This window comes from Brachyistius frenatus, unplaced genomic scaffold, assembly GCF_029030835.1.
Source record: "Brachyistius frenatus isolate BFR_SWC_R1_liver_20210118 unplaced genomic scaffold, ASM2903083v1 Contig_7, whole genome shotgun sequence".
Classification (NCBI taxonomy): domain Eukaryota; kingdom Metazoa; phylum Chordata; class Actinopteri; family Embiotocidae; genus Brachyistius; species Brachyistius frenatus.
Window position 1 is genome coordinate 4,458,984 of NW_027210606.1, and position 22,027 is coordinate 4,481,010.

Below are 22,027 nucleotides of genomic sequence, written 5' to 3' on the forward strand. Positions count from 1 at the left end.
TATGACAAGTGGAGGATTTTTCTACAAAACAACAATGGAATCAAACTGTAATCATCTCTAATTGACACATTGTAACTAAAAACAAAGCTTTACTACAACAGTCCTCTGTCATCACAGGTGAAAGATAAAAGGAACATTTGTTTTCCTTCCATTGCATCATCACTTTAGATCTCAGATTGTCTTCTAATGTCTGTCCGTCCCGTCCCGACACAGAGGGAGTTGTTGCCTCCGGTCCACAGCAGTCCCCGTTCTGGGTGTCCCGGAGACGAGGTGACGGTTGAGCCGGGGGAGGAGAGAGGACGGGACAGACCCTTAGGTCAATCCCACACACACAGCCTCAGAAGGAACGGCACCGCTCACCATCCTCGACCAGTAAATCCCGACCCGTCCTGCCTCCTGACCCCTCCCAACACCCCCCTGTACCCAGAAGGAGGCGGCGGTGGTGGGTCGATCATCAGCACCAACGTTCAGACTAACGGCTGCACCAACAGAACTGTGGCAGAGTGCAAAAAGACCAATGGACTCATCACCAATGGACTGGACGGTAGGCTGAATTATATACACAAGGTGGACAAAATGACAAAAACAGGAGAGCAACACACATAAAAAACACAATCAATGGACTTTAAAATGATCACTGTGAAGTCGACAATCTGTCTGAATAGACAGGAAAAAAACGTACGAGGCGTCACACAAGCAGTTTTGAACTATTTCACGTACTTTATGGTGTTTTTGTTCTTTTGTCCACCCGCCATGTGCATTTTGAAGTTTAAACCCTGCAGTTGATTTCACAATATTAGGGATGCACCGATTTCTCTCCTAACACTAGTTCAGAGACCTCAAATATTCACTGCCGCTGGTCTCTTTTTCCTCAAATTTAAAACCTGTAAGTCTCACTGGAATACTTTTTAACGTAAGGTAACATGAGGCATTAATGAAGGAACTGGATTTAACATTGATCAGTGATGTCATGGCTTATACCTGGTCCACTGAATAAATAATATCATCACAGTGTTAGGGTTAGTGTATCCCCACATAATAAACTATTAGTACAGTAGTGCATATGGTGCATAAATGTCAATGCTGCTCATTAAACAGCACATGCTATCATAGATAAAGTTAACAGTGTTAGAATACAAGACAACATCTAAAAATGTTCTCTTGCTTTGTCTTTATCTTCATTTCCAATGACATATAAACATACTGGATGTTAATGACAACTGCACAAAATTAATGACGCTCTGAATTTACTTAAATAAATAAATACCATTTACATGAATGGATTAAATGATCAGAGGTTTTGAAAATGAGGTCACTTGCAAACATTTTTTCAGCCTCTTTTGGCTCAAACGTTTGATACAATACCATATCTACTGTCTTTGATGCAGTCTCAGTCCTCTCATCAGTGTTGTTTCTGCTCTTTTTACATGTATATTCAAACCTACTGTTCACTGTTTCCACAGGACCAAATGGCAAGGACATGAATTGCGCAATTGTTGCTTAAGACCCTGAATTATTTCTCAGAAAAAGTCCAAATGAGAGATAATATTCATTACTTGTTCGCAAATACAGTGGATCCGGAAAGTATTCACAGCGCTTCACTTTTTCCACATTTTGTTGTGTTACAGTTTTATTCCAAAATGGATTAAATTAATTTTTTCCCCTCAAAATTCTACACACAACACCCCATAATGACCAAGTGAAAAAAAGTTTGTTTAACATTTTTGCAAATCTATTAAAAATAAAGAACGAAAATATAACACGTACACAAATATTCACAACCTTTGCTCAATACTTTGTTGAAGCACCTTTGGCAGAAATTACAGCCTCAAGTCTTTTTGAGTATGATGCTATAAGCTTGGCACCTATTCTTGGGCAGTTTCTCCCGTTCTTCTTTGCAGGACCTCTCAAGCTCCATCAGGTTGGATGGGGAGCGTCGGTGCACAGCCATTTTCAGATCTCTCCAGAGATGTTCAATCAGGTTCAAGTCTGGGCTCTGGCTGGGACACTCCGGGACATTCACAGAGTTGTACCGAAGCCATTCCTTTGTTGTCTTGGCTGTGTGCTTCGGGTCATTGTCCTGTTGGAAGATGAACCTTCGCCCCAGTCTGAGGTCCAGAGCGCTCTGGAGAAGGTTTTCATCAAGGATGTCTCTGTACATCGCTGCATTCATCTTTCCCTCCATCCTGACTAGTCTCCCAGTTCCTGCCGCTGAAAAACATCCCCACAGCATGATGCTGCCACCACCATGCTTCACCGTAGAGATGGTATTGGCCAGGTGATGAGCGGTGCCTGGTTTCCTCCAAACATGACGCTTGGCATTCAGGCCAAAGAGTTCAATCTTTGTTTCATCAGACCAGAGAATTTAGTTTCTTATGGTCTGACAGTCCTTCAGGTGCCTTTTGGTAAACTCCAGGTGGGCTGTCATGTGCCTTTTACTGAGGAGTGGCTTCCATCTGGCCACTCTACCATACAGGCCTGCTTGGTGGAGTGCTGCAGAGATGGTTGTCCTTCTGGAAGGTTCTCCTCTCTTCACAGAGCAACGTTGGAGCTCTGTCAGAGTGACCATCGGGTTCTTGGTCACCTCCCTGACTAAGGCCCTTCTCCCCCGATCGCTCCGTTTGGCCGGGCGGCCGACTCTAGGAAGAGTCCTGGTGGTTCTAAACTTCTTCCATTTACAGATGATGGAGGCCACTGTGCTCATTGGGACCTTCAATGCTGCAGAAATTGTTCTGTACCCTTCCCCAGATCTGTGCCTCGATACAATCCTGTCTCGGAGGTCTGCAGACAATTCCTTGGACTTCATGTCTTGGTTTGTGCTCTGACATGCATCAACTGTGGGACCTTATATAGACGGTGTGTGTCTTTCCAAATCATGTCCAATCAACTGAATTTACCAGGTGGACTCCAATCAAGTTGTAGAAACATCTCAAGGATGATCAGTGGAAGCAGGATGCACCCGAGCTCAATTTTGAGTGACATGGCAAAGGCTGTGAATACTTATGTACGTGATTTTTTTTTTTTTAATTTTGAATAGATTTGCAAAAATAAAATTAAAAAAATTAACGTTATCATTATGGGGTATTGTGTGTAGAATTCTGAGGAAACAAATGAATTTAATCCATTTTGGAATAAAGCTGTAACATAAAATGTGGAAAAAGTGAAGCGCTGTGAATACTTTGCGGATGCACTGCACGTCTCCAACGGCAGACCGTGTTTGTCCACTGGATGCGTTTAGTTTGCGAACACGTTAAACAAATCGACTGTGTCAAGAATTTTTTTTTTGTCCAGGAACTCCTCTGCCCCCTAGTGGCCAGACATCACTTCACGCAGCTTTAAATGTACACATCTTTTTTTTGTGCAGTGTCGGTGCAGTTCTGAAGTGTAAACGCTTCAGCTGGTCTCTCAGAAGACAGCAGCATCTTTTCAGTGCAGCGAGTGTGACCTCTGCAGGCTCATATCAGAAGCACATGTGTGTGTTAAATCAGCTCTGCAGCTGCACCTTGGCATGTGTCTCAGTATCTGTGTGTGTGTGTGTCTTCTGCACAGCAAGACTTCTTCTGTTTGTCCAACCCCATAGCAAGACCCTGTGTGTGTGTGTGTGTGTGTGTTTTTGTGTGTGTGTGTGTTTGTGTGTGTTTTGTGCCTTTGGCTGTCCATGTCCTCTGCAGGGTGTATTAGTGGGTGTGAGTTTCCTTTCCCTGTATCCTCCCCTGGCGTCCCTTCCCTTCCTGATGACTTGTGTGTGGTGTTTGTAGTGGAACTGGACAAGGGACCCTACGGACTGGGCATGGGACTCATAGACGGCCTGGTGAGTCAAACACAGGTTTTATATCTGTTGTGTCTGGTCCATCCATGTTTCAGCTGTGTTTTTAACCGCTTTTTTTTTTTTTTTTTTTTTTTTAATTTTTTTTTTTTTTAATTTTTTTTTTTACTAATGTTTGGAGAACAGGCTCAAGAAATCAGTGTGTGTATAATTTGAACCTTGTTATACTCTAAAATAAGGACATTTTTAAATGTTTACTTATGGAGACTATTTCAAACAGCCATAACTAACTTTAATATCATTACAACTTTATCATAGTCTTCATCTTTCTATACCAGCATCCAGTAAAAGATGCTTCAAAACTAATTCTATCAATTTACACCATTAGTGCGTTTAAAATATTAATAAAATATTTATGTACAGCTTATAAATACTAAATTGCCTGGTTTAAGTAAAGTGTTATTATTAGGCAGAGGTGCCCAAATTATTTACTATAAATGGCCAACGATTAATCTGGAAGGAGGGCTGCGGGCCAAAAATAAATATTTTTGTAAAATGACATTCATTCTAAATCTAAAGTAATATTTCAGAATGATTAAACCACTACTCTTTAATCCACATAAAAACTCGTATTTGCTTGCAGGAATTATTGTCAATAACAGTCGTCTTACCAGGTCTTTCTAAATTTGTACTTGTCAGTGTGCTGCTGCCTCCTATTTTTAATCTCATCTCGACTCGCAGCCGAACATCAGTGACGCAGGACACACTAACAGCACAAGAGCATCCGCAGGAGAGAAAACACCATCAACCTTCAGAGACAGAGAAGCTTAACAGCGAGATGCTGTACATCGGCATCATGTCATGTACTTTTCAGCTGCACAAAATTTACAGTTCGAGCAATTAACAGCACAGCGATTAAAAAATAAGGACAATAAGCACAAACTTGTCAAATGCCGTGACGGGCTCAAACAAAGAAGGTGTGGGCCAAACTTGGCCCGTTGGCCCAAATTGGGCTGCTCTGTTATCAGGGATGGGTTCTGATTGTCAGTTAAAATTTTGGATCCATTTCCAAATTGGTAAAACAGACCGTTTTTTTTTTATTTTTTATTTGATCTCCACAATGAATCCCTCAGTAAACCTTTGACCTACATTCTGCTGCGGGGACAGCGGAGCACGTTCTCCAAAAGACTCGTCCAGCTCCGCTGTGACAAGGACAGATACAGGAGATCATTCCTGCCCGCTGCAATAAGACTGTACAATAACTCACCTCTGGCAAAATCCATCACACAACAATAACACCGTTGTCTGTTTTTCTTGTTTATTTAAATATATATACAAAAAAAAAAACTAAAAAACTTTGCACTATTGTTTCGTTAGTTTTAATTTAATTATTCTATTTTATTTTATTCTACTTATTGTATATACTGTGCATTTTTATATTTAATATTTTTTACTGTTATTTTATTTCTTTCCTGTATCTATAAATGCTGCTGTAGTGAAAAAAATTTCCCCTTGGAGATTAATGAAGTAACTATCTATCTATCTATAGATATCCATCCATCCATCCATCCATCTATTCTCTGTTTAGTGTCGTTTGCCTTTCTGACACGAATTGGGAACACGACATTAAACGGATCAAAATACTTTGTTTGGACTGTCATTTTTTTTTTAAGGACAGCAGCTAAGTGTAGTCCGTGACAGCAGGCTAAATAACCAGCACGTCTCCCTCCTGCAGCACACTCCTCTCAACGCTCCAGGCATTTACATCCGGACTCTGATCCCAGACGGGCCCGCTGCTTCCGACGGCAGGCTGAGGATCGGAGACCGCATCCTGGCTGTGAATGGGACCAGTCTGATCGGGGCGGACTACCAGAGGTACAGAGGGCAGTGCAGTTGTGCCGTTTGTGCCGATAACAATGTGCTGGTGGAGATGAATGATACTCCTGGGTGATATTGACGCTGATGACAGAGGGAGCAGTCGTCCCCACAATGTTAACCATACCCACTGCTGTCAGCCTCTTAAGCCAATTGATTACTTAGATTGATCGGTCCGAGCCCGGACAGCGATGCCCCCGTTGTCCTTTCCCCGTCTCCCGTCTCTGCTGAGCTTTCACGTAACCAGACTCTTGTCTCTCTCCCCTCCGCTTCCTCCCGTCTGCTCCACACAGCGCGGTGGATCTGATTCGTCTGGGAGGGGGACGACTGCGTTTCCTGGTGGCCAAGTCGGACCCCGAGGTCTCGGAGAAGATCAGTGCCTCCTCCTGCTGACTGCCTCCGCTGCCCGGCCGAGACGCTCGCGCAGCGCAGCGCGCCGCGCGGGAAAGGGGAACGACGGGGGATTACAGACGTGCGCACCGATCAGCGGGGTCCACGCGGAGACGCGCAACCGGACCTACCAACGCCACATGAAACATGTACGCGAAAACCTCGCGTCAGCACAGCACAAAGCCAATCAATCAAACTGGAGACAACGCCCCACGACGTCATCCGCAGCTGCCAGACGCGCTTCCCTCGCGCTCCCTCCTGCTGGGTTTGTGCAACAGACGCAATCTAAAACCCACCGCGACATCAAAGGAATCCACAGCGAGGAAAGTCGCCTCGTTAATCGGCGTTTGAGGTCCAACCAGCCCGAACGCAGCCCAATGTGGTTTAAAGCACAGTCGACTCTCGTTGGTCAACCCCCCCCTGAGCACGTGGGACTTCTTCCACTCGTATTTTAGAATCATTTTTATTAGTATTTCCAGATGTGAACAGCATGGTGAAACAGACACAGTCGGACACACACACACCGAGGACGTACTTTACAATTTAAAAAGCATTTGCAGACCAAACTTGAGCAGAGCCTCGGAGCGCGCTGGATGTCTCACACAGTGCTTTTACAGTGGTGTGTTTTATAAACCCGTTTGTCAGCGACTCCCGGAGCACGATCATCGCTCGCTCCGTAGACAAAACTTTTGGGAATGAGTGTTAACTTTTGTACCGGAGAGCGAATTAAAAATACGGAGGAAGCAGACCTCCCATCTCACATGTAACCTCATCACACTCGACTCCACTGGAAAAAAGATGAACTTCAGAGGACGTGCAGCCGCCCCGGGGGAGGGGGGGTGCTTTGTTCATCGAGACGCGAGGTTCAGCTGCACAGTCCTGGTGTGTAAAAACAGCAGTGCAAATAGATGTTTGTAAATATTTAACATTGAAAAGAGGAACCAATTCGGGAACAACGCCTTTGTTTTTTGTTTTTCTGAAATATCTTCAGACAGTAAACACTAAAACCTACTGATGGAAAGAAAAAAAAGAGCCAGTATTTTCTGGAATGAACAGTTATGGGTTGTATACGTTTTTCTTTAAACCGTGTATTTATCTCGAGCTCTACGAACAGGAATATACAGTTTGTGCAGTGAGGGAATGCATCCTACCTTTTACACAGATGGTTTCAGGCTTACAGTGATGAAATGGTTGGTTCTCCCAAATTACAAAAAAAGACAACAATAACAAAGAACTTGGTATCTAGCCCTGCAGAAGGGGATGTTGGTATTTAAGGTCTTGAGCTACAAGTCTGAGATTTCTGCCTCCAACCAGACAGTGGTGTTGAACGGAAAAGTGTTTCTTTTCAGACAAAGTAACCTCAGTTGATCTGAATAATGAACCGACCTCACAATCATTTTCATAAATAATTAAAAAAAAAAAAAAAAAAAAAAAAAAAGATCATCGACTGGTGACGTTTTTACTTAATTTGTCAATTTGCTGTGTTGAGGTGGAGCCAGAAACCTGTGCTAATAAAACCCAAACATCCGCATGGCTAAATACCAGACAGGATGTTTTAGTTTTAATGTGATGTGGCTCTACTGACTCTGTGAAAGAGGTCGAACTAGAACAGTGACCTTTAATTTGAAAGCCTTTTCTTCGCCGGCTGACTTCCTCCCCTCACACACACTTTATCACCTACAAAGGGCAGCAGGACAACTGGCGTTTTCTAAGGCCGCCACCGTCATTGTCGATTAATCTGTTCTTCTTTCAATTCAATCATTTGAGCCTGTTAAATTCAGAAAACCTGAGGAAAAAGCCCAACAACTTTTTACCAAATCTCATTTTGTTTGCCAATTTTACTATAGATGAACTCATTGGTTCAGCACTTGACACGTCAGCGTTTTCCGGTTATCGTTTCTTTCTTCACGTGTTTGACGTCAGCATAATTTTCCCCAATCAGCTTTGTTTTACTTCCAATTTTTTAATTTCTTTGCAATATTTTATTTTTGTGCATTTCAAGGTTTGTACAACATCGATCTCGTGCATGTTTACTCTTCTCTGGTCCTTATTTATGCTGTTAAAAATGATGGTACTTAAAAATAAAGATTGTTGGATACTTGCGTTTTTCTGATTGTCGAGACCAGAGTCACGAAATGAAACGTTAATAACAGTGTTGACAGCGGTGGGTCCAGCGCGGCCGACGCCTTTTCACATGACAGAAGACAATTTGATATTTAAGTCAATGAGGAATTTTAATTTTTGCTACACATTTTAACAAATCACCAAAACGGGAACATTTAAAAATACATATACTTCTCTATTTCCAGAATGTACTGATGACAGCCGTTTTTACAAATAGCAAAATATTTTTTCCAAAATAAGAAAGAATACCTTCTAAATAGCTTTGTCATTTAGCAGATAGAGCAGCATACATTCATTACGCTTTTTTTTTTTTTTTTTCCTTCTTCTTACTTTTAATATGCGACAACAATCACTGAAATTTTGTGCCTGATTGCCAGCTAAAAAAAACGAGGCCTGTGTGAGGACATTCGGAGAAGCTAAAGGCGGTGAAAAGGAGAGAATAGAGCGGGGGAGAAAGTGCTAAAGAATATCTAATTAAGGCAGCGTCTGTGACAGGAATTGCCAACAGCTTGATGCCTCTGTGGAGACTGCAAAGACAAGACTGCTCGGAGGGGAGAGGTAGACTGGGAGAAAGGAAGAGAAAAATGAATTTAGGGAAACGTGAAAAGCAAAAAAAAACAAAGAGCCGAGCCAAGAACAGAGAAGATGTCAAAAGTACCAAAGAGAATGAAAGAAACAGACGAGCAGTTGAAATCTGTGGTCGTGTGTTGGTCCCGCCCCCTTTCCCCTGATAAACCTGATACAAGTTGTAGTGTTGCCGTGTACTGTTAAAGCGCTATGTTAATCTAAAACGGTAAAGCTGTCTAAAGGTTAAAAGAAAATGACAAAAAGAAAAGAAAAGAAAAGAAAAAAAAAAACGTAGAAATATTTAAGGCTTTAAGAAATATTACAATAATGCTTTTCTGTGCGAAGACAAACAAAACTGGACGCACAGGCTGCTCCATTTCTCCTTTCACCACTACTGAAACAAGAACACAAATTAAAACAACAATCAGTTCGTCTACATTAGGTTAGCTCCACTTCAATCAATAGTTGCCTCGTTTAGCCCTTCTCCGCCCAAACTCTGCCGTCCAATCGTGTCGCAGCTTCGCTTTCGCGGGGCAGCTTTAGAAACCGAACCGAGCGAAACGAAGCCAAAACTGCAAACCACCGGTTTGTCAGCCCTGGATTTCCTCACGTCCGTCTCTCATTCTGGTCTTTTCTTTTCCGAGACGACCCGTTTGGATTTTTTTTTTTTTTTTTTTTTTTCCATGTCACTTTATCCTCCGAGGATAGCCTTATAGAGAGTACAATCATATTCTTTTAACAGTCTCCCAGGCCTTATCAACCTGGTCTACCTTTCTGTCCACGACACAAATAAATCAACTCTAATTATCACAGCTTCTTCTGTAAATGCAGGCCATTCACATCTCTGAACATACATTCCCTGGTTTTAAATCAGGCAGTGACTCGAATCAGAAGTGCAGGAGAGGTGAGTTCTTTGGCCTGAGAGTGATAACAAGCAATGCATCTCATCCATCAACACGAGAAAAGGTTGTATCCGAGATATTATCCAACATGCACCTAGTAAAAGTAGTGCTGAAAAGATTTGAATATGCATAATAAGCTTCATGTCCTTACTTTTCTGTGCATAATGGATTACATTAGAAAGATTGAGGCTGAAAAAGTCCTAAAAGATTTACTTTCCGTTTTGAAATTGAAAATTTTCATTTAGTTTTGACCAAAATATATGTTCCTTACAATTGAATTCCCTTCTGAGAGACTGCCATGTTGGCTGCAGTCATATCAAATGAGTATAAAAGGCGAAGCGTTAGAGAGGATAGAGGCTGTCCGTTGGGTACCTGGTAAGAGGCCCTGCGTGTTACTGCCGAGGGTCGTGGGTTTGTGATGTCATGGCAACAATGACAGGCTGCTGGGCCGGCGCGACTTGATGCTGAGCAGTTTCAGTCCCGCCCTCGTCCTCCATCTTTGGCCGCTTGGCCAGGGTCTCGCCCGGTTGGCCAGCTAAAGTTTCTGCGCTGGGCTGTCTGCTCACCAGCACCGGAGGGGAGCTGGAGGCCTGGGCAGCCAGGATCTGGAGGGGACTACTGAGGCCTGGAGAGGAAAGAAGAGGAACAGGACATGTTAGCACCATTAAGGGCCTCTCGGAACCAGTTCTTAAGACGTGCTGTCCACGTCCACGTGTGCTTATTGTCCTTCTGAGCCATCAGACAGAGCTGGGAGACGCACGATATTATATTTCTTAACAGTTCCATTAGATTGTACACATTAAAAGAGACATTAGACGAACAGCTGAGCTGCACACTAGATACAGTGTCGACTTAGATTGTTTGCGTTTGTGATGATGCGGATAAAAAAAAAAAATACATCATCTTCATCATCATCATGACAGCTCAATGTGCACGGCAGTTACTGCTGAAATAAAAAAAAATTAAAAATAATCTTACCAGATGCATTTACAAGGCTGGTTGCTGTGGCGACAGCAGTAATGGTGTGTTTGCCATTCTGGGTGACGGGGCGAACAGGAAGTTGATGTAAACCTGGGGTCAAGTGACGTCCTTCGACAGCCTGCACCGCGCTGTCCAGAGTCTGGATCACTCGCTCTCTGTTCAGCTGGACTTCTGAGGGAAACGTACAATTCAAACATGTTAACAGCATCATGAATGTTTATCAAAAAAAATCTGCTTGGATCCGTTTAGTCATGCAACTTTATCAGGTAGACTACCTTGAAATTTCCGACCGACGTGGACTTAAAATACATCACAAATATCGATGCAGTAATTAAACATTTGTGAGAAGTGAACTTAACTTCAAACAATGAGATGACAATATAAAAAAAACATTAAAAAAAAAACTTTGCCTTCTGGCCTAAGCTCAACATATTAAATTTTTTTTATTTTTTTTATCAGAAATGAATGACTTTGTCCTAAAAAAGTGTAGCTCCTAAATCATCATAAAATGTGGTTTGAGTTAAGATACAAGATTGTGAAATGGACTTCGATCTCACGACAAACAAACAAAGCCTCGTCTCTTCAGGGGTTCCAGCAAACGTCACACTATATAAACCAAATTAATGCAAACATCATGCACAAACAAATAACAAACAAATAATCAGAACAAATAAAATGATTCCTCTTATTTCATGTTGTTCCCAAGTGGTGTCTTTAAGCTTTTCTTGGGGGGGGGGGTGCTATTTATCTGCTCTAACTTCTCTAAATTCTTGAAAAATTTTACACAACTTGTACACAAACATTCTGTAAAATTACATATTTGTACCCTCATCAAACACATTCACAAGTCTCCCACAAACTTAAGAGAAAACTGCCAATCTTGGATCTTAACTCAAACCATGTTGCCTCACTGCTCTCTGAAACGGGACACTAAAGCTGTGACTACAGGACAGGAGCAGTGAACCAACCCGCTTCATTCGCAATATACACACGGGTCGACAAAATGAAAGGGAGCGACAGTTTTGATACACAGACAGGTGACAGATTAAAGGAAAAAGCAACACTGAGTGTCTTAGTGAGGTGTTGGGGCACGACGTGTGAAGGGTACAACTTAAGCTGCTTGGCAGTGATTCTCAAGAGTCTCTGGACGTCTACCGGAGGGATGAACACCAAAACCTTCCAAAACATTGTTCCTTCGCACGGTCTCACGTATTAGTCCAAAACCTCTTACAGGTGTTCACCTAGGTTTGAGATCTGGTGACTTTGAAGGCAACAGCATGTGATTCACACCTCATCAACTCATTCAGTGACCCCTTGTGCCCAGTGGATGAGGGCGCCGTCATCCTGGAACAAACACTCCCACCAGGATGTTTCATCGCAGTGTAAAAGGTGATCAATCGGGACGAATTTATATTGATTTGCAGTCTTTCCCTTCTGATGAGGGAAAAGTGGACCCAAACCATGGCAGCAAATGTCCCCAATGGCGAAACAGAGCCGATCAAGCGTTCAGGTTTTCCCTGAAATATGTCACCTGTCTGTATCTTCAGAGAAGAAACGATGCTCGACACATTTAAAAAGAGACAAACATTACGAGGGATTTCACGTGTCTCTACCTCTGAGATCACTGTTGCTGTCTACTCCTCCAACACTGGGGGCGCTGTACCCATTTGGAGGGTTGGAAGGCGGGGGGGCGCTGGTAACCACGCGCAGCATGGTGACGGAGGACTGAGTGGGGTTCTGGAGCACATGGATGGGCTGGATTTGGCCGCCGCCCCCAGGAAATAAAGCCAGGGCTTTCCCCAGGCCTGAGGGCAGCACTGTCGGGTGGGGGGGGGCAGCCATGATGACGGGCTGAGCGCTGACTGGAGAACCTGTGCAGAGACCGACACAAACGGTGTTACCCAAGTCTGTGTCTCGCATGTGTTTTGTGTTCGTGCGTGTGCGCCTGCGTGCACGCTCACCTGGTGCGCTCTGAGAATACCTGTACTCGGGTACAGACGCCAGCTTGTTAGCCAGCTGTTCGTGGTGGTCGTGAGAGATGGGAGAGCCGTCCCTGCTCAGACATTCAGGAGTCTGCAGCCCGCTGGATGGTGGAGAAAGAAGTCCCTGGTGGGTCGGGGATGCGGGGGCACTCCTGGGTGACAAAATAAATAGAAAGGGGAGAAACCGATTAACTAACCATCAGGCTTCTAGTAACACATGGAGCCCCTCGCTGCCAGCACATGCTGCTGAACCAGCTAACCTCAAAACCAGACTTACTTTGTTCTGTCCAATCAAATGACAGCCGGGAGTAGAAGCAGAGAGAAGGGAGAAAGAGTTAACCGGGCTATCGTGCGTGTGCGTGTGCGTGCACAGCTGAAGGTCACAGGTGACCATCTGAAGACACTACCTTGAAGACAGAGGTCCAAATGGTGTCCTGAAGCAAGCCACGCCTCTTTGCCGTCTTTTCCTGAAGGCTTGTTCCACCAGCTTGGTCTCAGAGGCAGAATCCACACGCCAGAAGCTTCCTTTCCCGGGCTCATCCTGAGAGCGGGCCACTTTCAGGAAGTAGCGGTTCAGTGACAGATTGTGTCTGATTGAGTTCTGGAGGGACAAAAAAAATAATCACAGGACATTTCGACACTGAACACAGACAGAGTCAAGGAGCTAAAATATACAACATCTGCTCCAATTTAATCAAACAGAAGTTGGATAAAAGCGAAGCCCCACCTGCCAGCCCTTGTCTGCAGTGCGATAGTAAGGGTAGTGTTTGGTGATGTGGGCGTAGATGCCACTGAGAGTCAGCTGTTTGTCTGGAGCTGAAGAAATGGCCTGCACTATCAGCTGTGCATAGGAATAAGGAGGCTTGGAGTCATCCTGGAACAAACGACACACAAGCATAAACAAACGCGCATCCTCAATACCATATTGTACAATTAACTGGTTTTAAAGCTAAAAAAAAAAAAAAGAGGTGATCAAGTTTAGGTGTTTTTAGAGGCGTTTACCTTGGGGCTGTCTCCACCAGCTGACTCCCCTCGCTGCTCACTGCCCCCACCTCTCTGCTCAGCAATGCTTCGTCTCTGCTCAGAAACGGCATTGGCGGCGTACTCAGCTGCTAACTGGAGGTCAGTAGTCACGTTTCGTCCGTAGCGATAACCCGACGACCCTGCCCCTCGCGGACTGGCTGGACAAGAGTTGGGAACACTGGAGAAGAGCGGAAAGAGTGTTTAAAGCTTAACGTCACGGTCGAAGGCTCCTGGAGGCAATGCAGAGCATAAACAACAAGACTGATTTCATCTCGAGTCAGTGCGACACAACTCATCACTGTTACAGACACAAATTCACGGCATCATTATCTCCGGGTCAGCTGAGGAGTCAGATGTTCAGTGTATCAAACGCTCCAAAATGTACGCACAACCCTGTCACGACACCAAACAGAGAATAACTGTGTGACAAAACATTTCTACAATCACTAATAAATATTCACACAAACATGCAGAAATGTTTTTGTGAAGTGAAACTGACACTCTAACAATAACAATATAAAGGCCCCATGAAACCACGGGTAAAAAAAAAAAAAAAAAAAGCTTTGCTATTTCTGCTCAACATTTAAGTTTTACCATTTTTCTAAATACTGAAGCATTTTCTACAAAATTTGAAGGTCTTACAAAAAAGTTTGCTTTTTATTTGATCAAATCTTAATAAGAAAGAAATTTACAAAGAGGAATAAATATCTCCATAATAGTTACAGTAACCTGCAAAACAAAGATAACTGCAGAGTGAGACTGATGTTTTGAGTTTTGAATTTGAGACCAAAACAGTCAAACCTAAAAACATTTCTCTCTTTATATTTACTACATAATTATATACAGGTGTTTAAATGTTCTTAAATTGTACTGTATAGTTATCATAATTTTGATGAGCACTGTATGCCTGACGATTTCCAGTTTACTTTTTTTTGTATTTAATTAACAGCAGTTTTATCTAATAAAACTTGACAATTTCAAAATAAACTCTCCAACAAAGACACGCTTTCTTTTTTTACACAATAATTAATTGAAAAAAATAAAAAAAAATAAGAGAGCACAGCTTAATGGTGCATTGAACACAAAGTGACCATAAAACACACAATAACAAGCAAAATACCTAAAAGTTTGTTAATTATTAACTCGATTTGATCTGTTGCTGTTGGGAGAGAAAACACGGAGAAACCCGGTAACTTATTATACAACACACACACCTGCTTCTGTTAGTAAAGTAAACACTGGTTTCTGGGAGAGTCAGTAGGCTTTGATTTAGCTCTGGCAACAGAGAGCCACGGAAACAGGGAGAGACACACACACACACACACACACACACACACACACACACACACACACACACACACACACACACACACACACACACACAGAATATGTTTGTAGTGTTTGGCTGGAGAAAGCAGGCTGCAGGCTCTGTTTTGATAAATGCTGTGTTGAAAACTGAATGAAGACGAACAGAAACGTCTCATGTTGCTCGGGAACACAAGTACAAAAATGTCATTGGATCCATAAAACTTCATTAAAACGTACATGTGCCCCATCCCCCCCCCTCCCTCCCACCGCCCCCCTTCCCTCTCCCGACACTCTACCAACAACCACTTCAGCCCCTCTGCATGTTTACATGGGCCAGCAGTACAAGTGTGCACGCTGGCAGAAGAAGAACAATGTTGTTTTATGCAGTTCATTTAAGTTGCCAAACAGGAAAAGTGACTCTTAGCACACTGTTGGGGTTTTAAGCGGGAGCACGTGCTTTTCACACAATGCTCCTCTGTTGTATGTATGTACCGTATGTGGCCGCTGGTGAGGAAGGTGGCACAACTATCTGCCCGAAAAAGGCCACAGCGAAAGTGTTGCAGAGATGCGTGAGCGAGCGTCTCTCCTCCGTGTCCGTTATGTGTCCACGTGCAACAGAACGGGAGCCGAAGGCCGAGTGGGAGTGGGGAGGAGGGGGTGAAGGGGGGTGAAGGGGTGGGGGGTCGAGGGTGGAGGTGGGGGCGGGGGGTCGAGGGTGGGGGAGCTCTGAAAAGGAAACCACGAATGGACGGAAAAAGGGCCTACAGGCAAAACAGTCTCCCCGATAGCCAATCACACACCTCGAAGCTGCAGCCATCCCATATAAGGCATGCACACACAAGCTGACATTGGTGGGGATCTGTGATGCAGGTACAGACATAGACCACCAGAGGGGGCACGCACAGCAACACCACACATGCCCCATACATTTATAGAGCAGAGCTTTTCAAACATGTGCTCGTTCTTTAGACTGCAGGTTTCCATGTGAACTTAAATACTGCAGCACCTGATAAGTAATTCTTCAACCAGAGAGGATATCATCAGGGCAATAAACTCATGTAAACATCAGTAAAACAAAAGGAAACTATGGAGGTAAATATCCATAAACTCGGGAGACCTTAAGCACTGGCTGTATAATCATCACATGACATGCAGAGACACAGCTGAGTTTTAAAGTGCTGTGTTGTTAATAGGTTTTGACTTCAGGTGAATGTCCACATTTTCTTGGCATAAATTATTTACTTAAAGGGTCATCCAATGTCATCTTCTTCATGATCTCACTGTTTTATGTCCCTCCTTCACTGACGCTCATTTCATTTTAAAGAGAAGGATATAAAATGTAAAATACCGATGTTTAATTCACACATCATTAAAGGCTTCATTAGATATGTTTTATACTGACATGTATTACCTATTTACTTGATTTATTTATATAGTCCATTGTTTAAGTCTATAGCTTCCTCGCCTCTCCGGTCACATTTGTTTTATTTGTGTTATCAGGTTAATTGTAATTTTTGCTCTGTTCCACTACTAGTCTACGTAATGTAACATAAAATAAAGAAAAGCAGAAAAGGTCCACACTGGAGGAGGTGGAATAAAGGATGTTCTGTTTGTTTTTTTATCATAAAATTACAAATATCAAATTGGCAGCGATCTTCTGTTAGTAATCAAATAATATTAATTTGACTCTTAGTTGATTATTTACCTGAACTCACAACCAGAGAAAGTTTGGCACTGAGCTTAAACAGACCAAACAATGAACTGAAGATTTGTTTACAATAAATCACTTCCACGTACAGATCAATACAGATAAAAAAACACTGGCTCTGACTGCCAAATCACATACAACCTGCTTGGCATTTATGAAGCGTGTACGTCACATGCCGCGTTGGCTTTCATGAACGTGCGCCCGTTGCTGTACGTGCGTGTTTATGAGGGGTTACCTGATGGTGCCCGTGGGCGACGGCAGCGGGGAGCCAAACGCCCTGATGTGGTCCTCATTCTGCTGCATGGTGGGAATGCAGATTTTAAGAGGGGAGATGTGGGGCAGGAGCGGGCGCGAGGAAAGAGACGGCTGCTCCTGGTCTCTGTGCTCCTCCACCTCCAGGAGTGACATGAACTGGATCTTGATTATGGTGCTGGGAAAACGAAACACACACCTGGAGAGCAGGAGGGACGCAGGACAGAAACGGATACCAGTTCAGCCGCTTTTCAACAATGACTGTCGGTTTAACATTAAAACATCATGTAAACAGTGTTCTGGCGCTTTTGATCACGTCGCAACATCTTCAGACAATAGACAGCCCGGTTGTTGTCGCATTAATATATAAATACAGATGAGCACTTCACAGACTTTTCTTTGGACACTAAAACTTCTCATCTTAAAGAGCTATGGTACATAGACATTTGAAAAATTGACATCACCGTGACAACAGATGGTTTGATTTCACTGAAAACAAAAGTGGCTGCTAAATGGGTCTTTTGGTGAGATTGTTCTGTCAATTACTGTCTGCAAGGATAAGACCAAACTCATTATTATTAAATGTCTGAAGTAACACAGTGAGTAACATACGTGTCACAGGTACAGCGTAGCTCTCCTCTGATTTAGAAATATTTAAGCGATGACACTTCCCACATAACTGTAGGGGTGTGTTTATGGTATAAACAACATCTAACCATCTGTTGCGGACGAAAAGAACTAAACTGCTGAAGACTTCGCAATAAACCCGCTGGCCTGCGTTTCCTTTTCTCTTGTGCTTCCAGCAGGTCTGGACAACTGCCTCAGTAAAACTAAGGATCAGTCAGCAGCCCAAGTTAGTTCAAGCCCAAACAAACCCTTCCAATATAATTATACGCGTGAAGGATTTGGTAACTGTTTTACAATAGAACCGTAATGACTGATGTAAACAGTTTTTATTTTCACAGCAGACATAGGCAGCAGGTTTGTGTATTCAGGGTCGTCTTTCTAACAGCAGGATGGTCCTGTCGTGGTCTTTGAACAAGAAAGCGAAGCGCTACCGAACGTCGGGCTGCTGAGCTGCATCCAACCAGAAGCTCAGGCCGACAGACACCGGTCTGGGATAAAAGTATGGAATAAATGTTCCATATATTTACTCTCATTTCTCTCCTGAAAAACTGCCAACTGTAATTCCAACACCGGATCTATTAACACAAGCAGAGCCCGACTACTGAAGGAGGACGCAGGCCTGTGGCAGCTGACGGAGCTACAGGGTCCCACGGCTGAGACCGAGAGAGACAGCTTTTCCTTCTTTCCTCCATCGGCCTCAGCTGAATGCCTGAGCAGCGAAGAGAAAGCCACTGTTGAAAGGACTCACATGACACGAGTGTTTGCTAAAGGGAACATGAGAGACTCTCGAGACAACGTCGGAGAAGGTTCAGCGGCCTGATCGCACCCAAAACTAAGCTTCTTTGCCATCATACACACACACACACACACACACACACGAGGGCTCGACATTGAGGTGGTCGTGTCACACTGTGTGGAGGTGTTGCTGCTGCAGGCCAGTTTGAGAATGTAAACAAAATGCAGTAAAATAAAACTAAAGAAAATGCGCTGCAGCCTGAAAAGAACTTGGAAGAAGATTTATCATACAGCAGGACAATGACAATGAAGATTAAAAAATATAAATCAGTCCAGGTCTCTGTGTTATCCAGAACTTCAGGCGGGACTTAAAATTCACTGCGTCCCAGATAAATCTGACAGAGTTTTGGCAGTTTTGTAAGATTAAACTGGAGCTGCAACCTTTCATAGATAAATTGATCAGTTAACTTAAGGGAAACTAATCTGCTAACTATTTTGACAATCATCAACGTTTTAGTCATTTTGCAGGCAAATTTACCAAACAGTTGCTGGTTTAAGCTTCTTGAATGACTAATGAATGAATATATCAAACTGGATATCTTTGGGTGTTGGAGTTCTGGTTGGTATGTTAAAAACAAACATTTTGACAACACCACTTGGGTTTTAAGAAATATTAGAGGCTTTCTTTGAAAGCTTTCTTGAACATATTTTACATTCAACAGTTAATAAAAAAATAACTGCTCGATTAATAAACACTAAAACAGCTGTTATTGGTCACTAGCTCTAAAATAAATTACAAATCTTAAAAAAAATAATGTAATCTTGGCTAAAGTGTCTCTTTACTGATATCAAAGTGTCTTTCTGCTGATTAAGAGTCACAATGTGATGAAGACTTTAAAATAGTAACCAGGACAGCTTCACCGACTTCTTAATTGCTCTCATCCAGATGTAAATCGGCACAGTGGTGGATGTGGCCTCGGTTTGAGTCTTGTGTTTACTCCATGTGCGCCTGCAACGAGGATGTCGTTCCAGCCTGCACTTCCTGTTCAGTGCCAGACACACCCCAAAACAGTCTCGACAGCCAATCAGAGAGGATGAGGACACCCCGCACACCTCCTCCTCCACCTCCTCCTCCTCCCACCTCCACCCTGTGATTGACAACATGCAAAGTCAAAAGATTTCTTTTTTTGTTTTTGTTTTAAACATTGCAACTGTAATAAACAAACCAGGTGAACTATTTAAAATGTGCTAGTGGCATTGCAACAGTACAACTAAACCTAATATTCAAACACCCACATGGCTGCATTGATGCACAAACAAACACGCATAAAAAAAAAAAGTTCAACCAAACATACCTCTTCCCACAAGACTCGTGAGATGAGCCTGTCGGGGTTTGTTTACATTCATGTTGACACGCTGGCTCTCAGCCAGCTCGTCTCGGAGCCGACAAACAGCCCTGACTACTAGAGACACCACGTTGACCAGCGACTACACACTTAAATGTTCAAAATTAAATACAAGTTTTTAATTATTTTTCAGCAAGTTAGTTTAACAACAACTTGACAAAAACGGCAATGTGGGGGAAATATCGACTGACGGAACCTTTTGTTCAAACATTTGCAGAGAAGCTTGGGTTTTTTTTTTTTTTAAGGGCCAAATGGAGAAAAAAAGAGAAGCTAAGTTTGCTAAATGCTAAAAGTAGCTCCGGTGGTTCCGGGGGGGTGAACGGCGGCGTGGAGACCCCGGGGTCCCCGGAGGCCTCCCGGGAAACAAACAATTCAGGTTTCACCGGGGACTCGGCACGACGACGTATCGGCTCGACGTGTTCGCGATTCGCTATTCAAACTGAGATTTACAGCGACTTGCAGCTCCGAATCGAAACTAAGAGGGGTGTCGTGACCAGCCCCGTCTCCCCGTCGGACCACGTCCCCCGTCCGGGTCCTTCAAAACGCGGTGCGCGTCTGAATTGCCTCCCCGTGTTTTAGAGAGTAAAAGTATTAAAAGATGCGTTAAATGTGTGCACATTACGGTTTAACCGTTCGGCTCAGTCGCTTCGGGTGTTCAATGATTCAATGATGGATAAACAACAAAAATCTAAGCCAGTCGATGGTGGCTATGCTATCTGCCTGCACTCACTCTCTGGGCAGCGGTAGCGGCGGCGCCCCTCTCCGTTGAAACACTCCGTCGACGAACACGCCGTTCTTGCCCAGGCACCGGAGAGAGAAACCACCCGCCTCCTCGTAGGTGATCTGCAGGTGTCGCCGTGAAATGAAACTCGAGTGACCCATGTTGATGTCCACTGAGCCGTGAGAAGAGTTCCGGCCTATGGTCACCATCCTCTGGCGCATGACAAACTCAAAGTCCCGGCCCTCGAGTCTGGCCAGGGCCTTTGGAGGAGTAGAGGCGAGTCGCACAGGAAGAATCCCGGCATCGGTGCGGGCTTCCATCAGCGGAGGACCCAAGAGGGCGAGCGAGGGCTGGAGATAAGCGTGCGAGGTCACCGCGACGCGCACGGGGCTGCACGGCGCCGACTGCAAAGCCAGCAGTGCTCGAGCTCCGGTGTCGTCCCGGTAGTCTGCCATCTTCTTTCGGAGGGTCAACACACGTACACGCACGCACACTTTACTCCTCGCACACACAGAGTTGCAACGTGAGAGTTTTCGGCCAGGGCACTTGTTCGCTCCGTGGCTGACGGAAGAACATGGAGTCCGGGTCGGTGGAAGAACGGGAGCGGAGCCTCCAGGAACCGGACTGGTGTTGCGTTCAGGGCCCGCTCGTAACCAGCAGCATAATGACAATCACACAGTTACAGCAACTTGGATCTGTTTTGTGTGTAATATCCCTCTCGTAAAACCACGGCTGAATATTCTCTCCGGGCTGCGACTTTTATTCTTATCGTAGATAGAAATTGAAGTGGGATCCAATACACTCAATATTGCTATGGACTGGACTAGTTCAGGTGTATGATTGTTAAGGCAAGCATGTCCTTTAAATAATATTCATAATTAGTTTCTTTTTATAGCATCTTTCAAACACAGAAACAATTTAGGAGGCTTCATGGTAGGAACTTAAAACACAAATAAACAATAATAAAAGTTACCTCGTCAAATATAGTAACGTGCGTGAGGTGTGTAATGATTCATGAAGCAGCACAGTGTGTTGCAGTTGAGAAATATCAGGCAAGAATATCTCCAAAATCTGGGATGATAATAATGCTGACATAAGAAACTACGAGGAGACCACAATATTGTTACCTCTCTCCTCCCTGAACTCCACATCCGGGTCATCGGTCGACAGGCTGCTGTTCATGTCTTCACATCAGGAAACTGGAGTTTCGTGCTATGTGGAGATTTACAATTGATCATTTATTTCAAAGTTTCACTTTCATGTGTTTCGAGGATTGCTGGTTTGAATAAATTTATATCAGCGGGCAAGGTTTTCTACAAGAAGTAAAAAATAAATATATGTGTGCAGCCTGATCTTAAAATAAATAGATGTATGACCAAATCTCCAGTCTATAAAAACACATCGGTATATTACATTATGTTCGATATTAAACAGTCTGGGTGCCTAAAGGAATGTCTGGTGTCATGTCACAGATTGCAGTGATTTTCAGGAACCTATAAATTGTGACATTTCCCGAATCCCAACTGTAAGAACATGTGGTGTGTGCAGTGGAGCTGGTTTGCCCACCTCAGATTTTTATTTTTTTATTTTTTTTATCTCCCCTCTGTTTATAAACATGGAAAGAACAAGATGGTTGAAAAACCTGGATCATGATTCTGAG

General features: G+C 43.6%; 2 protein-coding genes across 8 annotated transcripts in view; one reads left to right on the forward strand and one right to left on the reverse strand.

Moving 5' to 3' along the window:
• radil (Ras association and DIL domains) overlaps positions 1-8,129 on the forward strand; it is a 28,851-nt gene extending 20,722 nt beyond the window's left edge. For 4 of the 7 annotated variants that reach the window (XM_069689691.1, XM_069689693.1, XM_069689690.1 and 1 more), the window contains 4 exons: positions 169-544; positions 3,759-3,811; positions 5,502-5,641; positions 5,935-8,129. In XM_069689691.1, the coding sequence (XP_069545792.1) occupies positions 169-544; positions 3,759-3,811; positions 5,502-5,641; positions 5,935-6,034 (669 nt within the window). In that variant the 3' untranslated portion in view covers positions 6,035-8,129. Of the gene's footprint in view, positions 1-168; positions 545-3,671; positions 3,812-5,501; positions 5,642-5,934 lie in introns of all 7 variants that reach the window. The other 3 variants (XM_069689688.1, XM_069689687.1, XM_069689689.1) reach the window with 1 other exon arrangement.
• A 110-nt stretch (positions 8,130-8,239) lies between these two features.
• On the reverse strand, positions 8,240-21,860 carry foxk1 (forkhead box K1). The gene is made up of 9 exons (XM_069689696.1): positions 20,377-21,860; positions 16,862-17,077; positions 13,590-13,788; positions 13,315-13,461; positions 12,995-13,188; positions 12,567-12,739; positions 12,219-12,476; positions 10,603-10,776; positions 8,240-10,249 (listed from the first exon to the last, which is right to left on the reverse strand). The coding sequence occupies exons 1-9, from the start codon at positions 20,820-20,822 to the stop codon at positions 10,017-10,019; spliced, it is 2,040 nt and encodes a 679-aa protein (XP_069545797.1). The 5' UTR covers positions 20,823-21,860; the 3' UTR covers positions 8,240-10,016.
• Between the last annotated feature and the right edge of the window lie 167 nt (positions 21,861-22,027).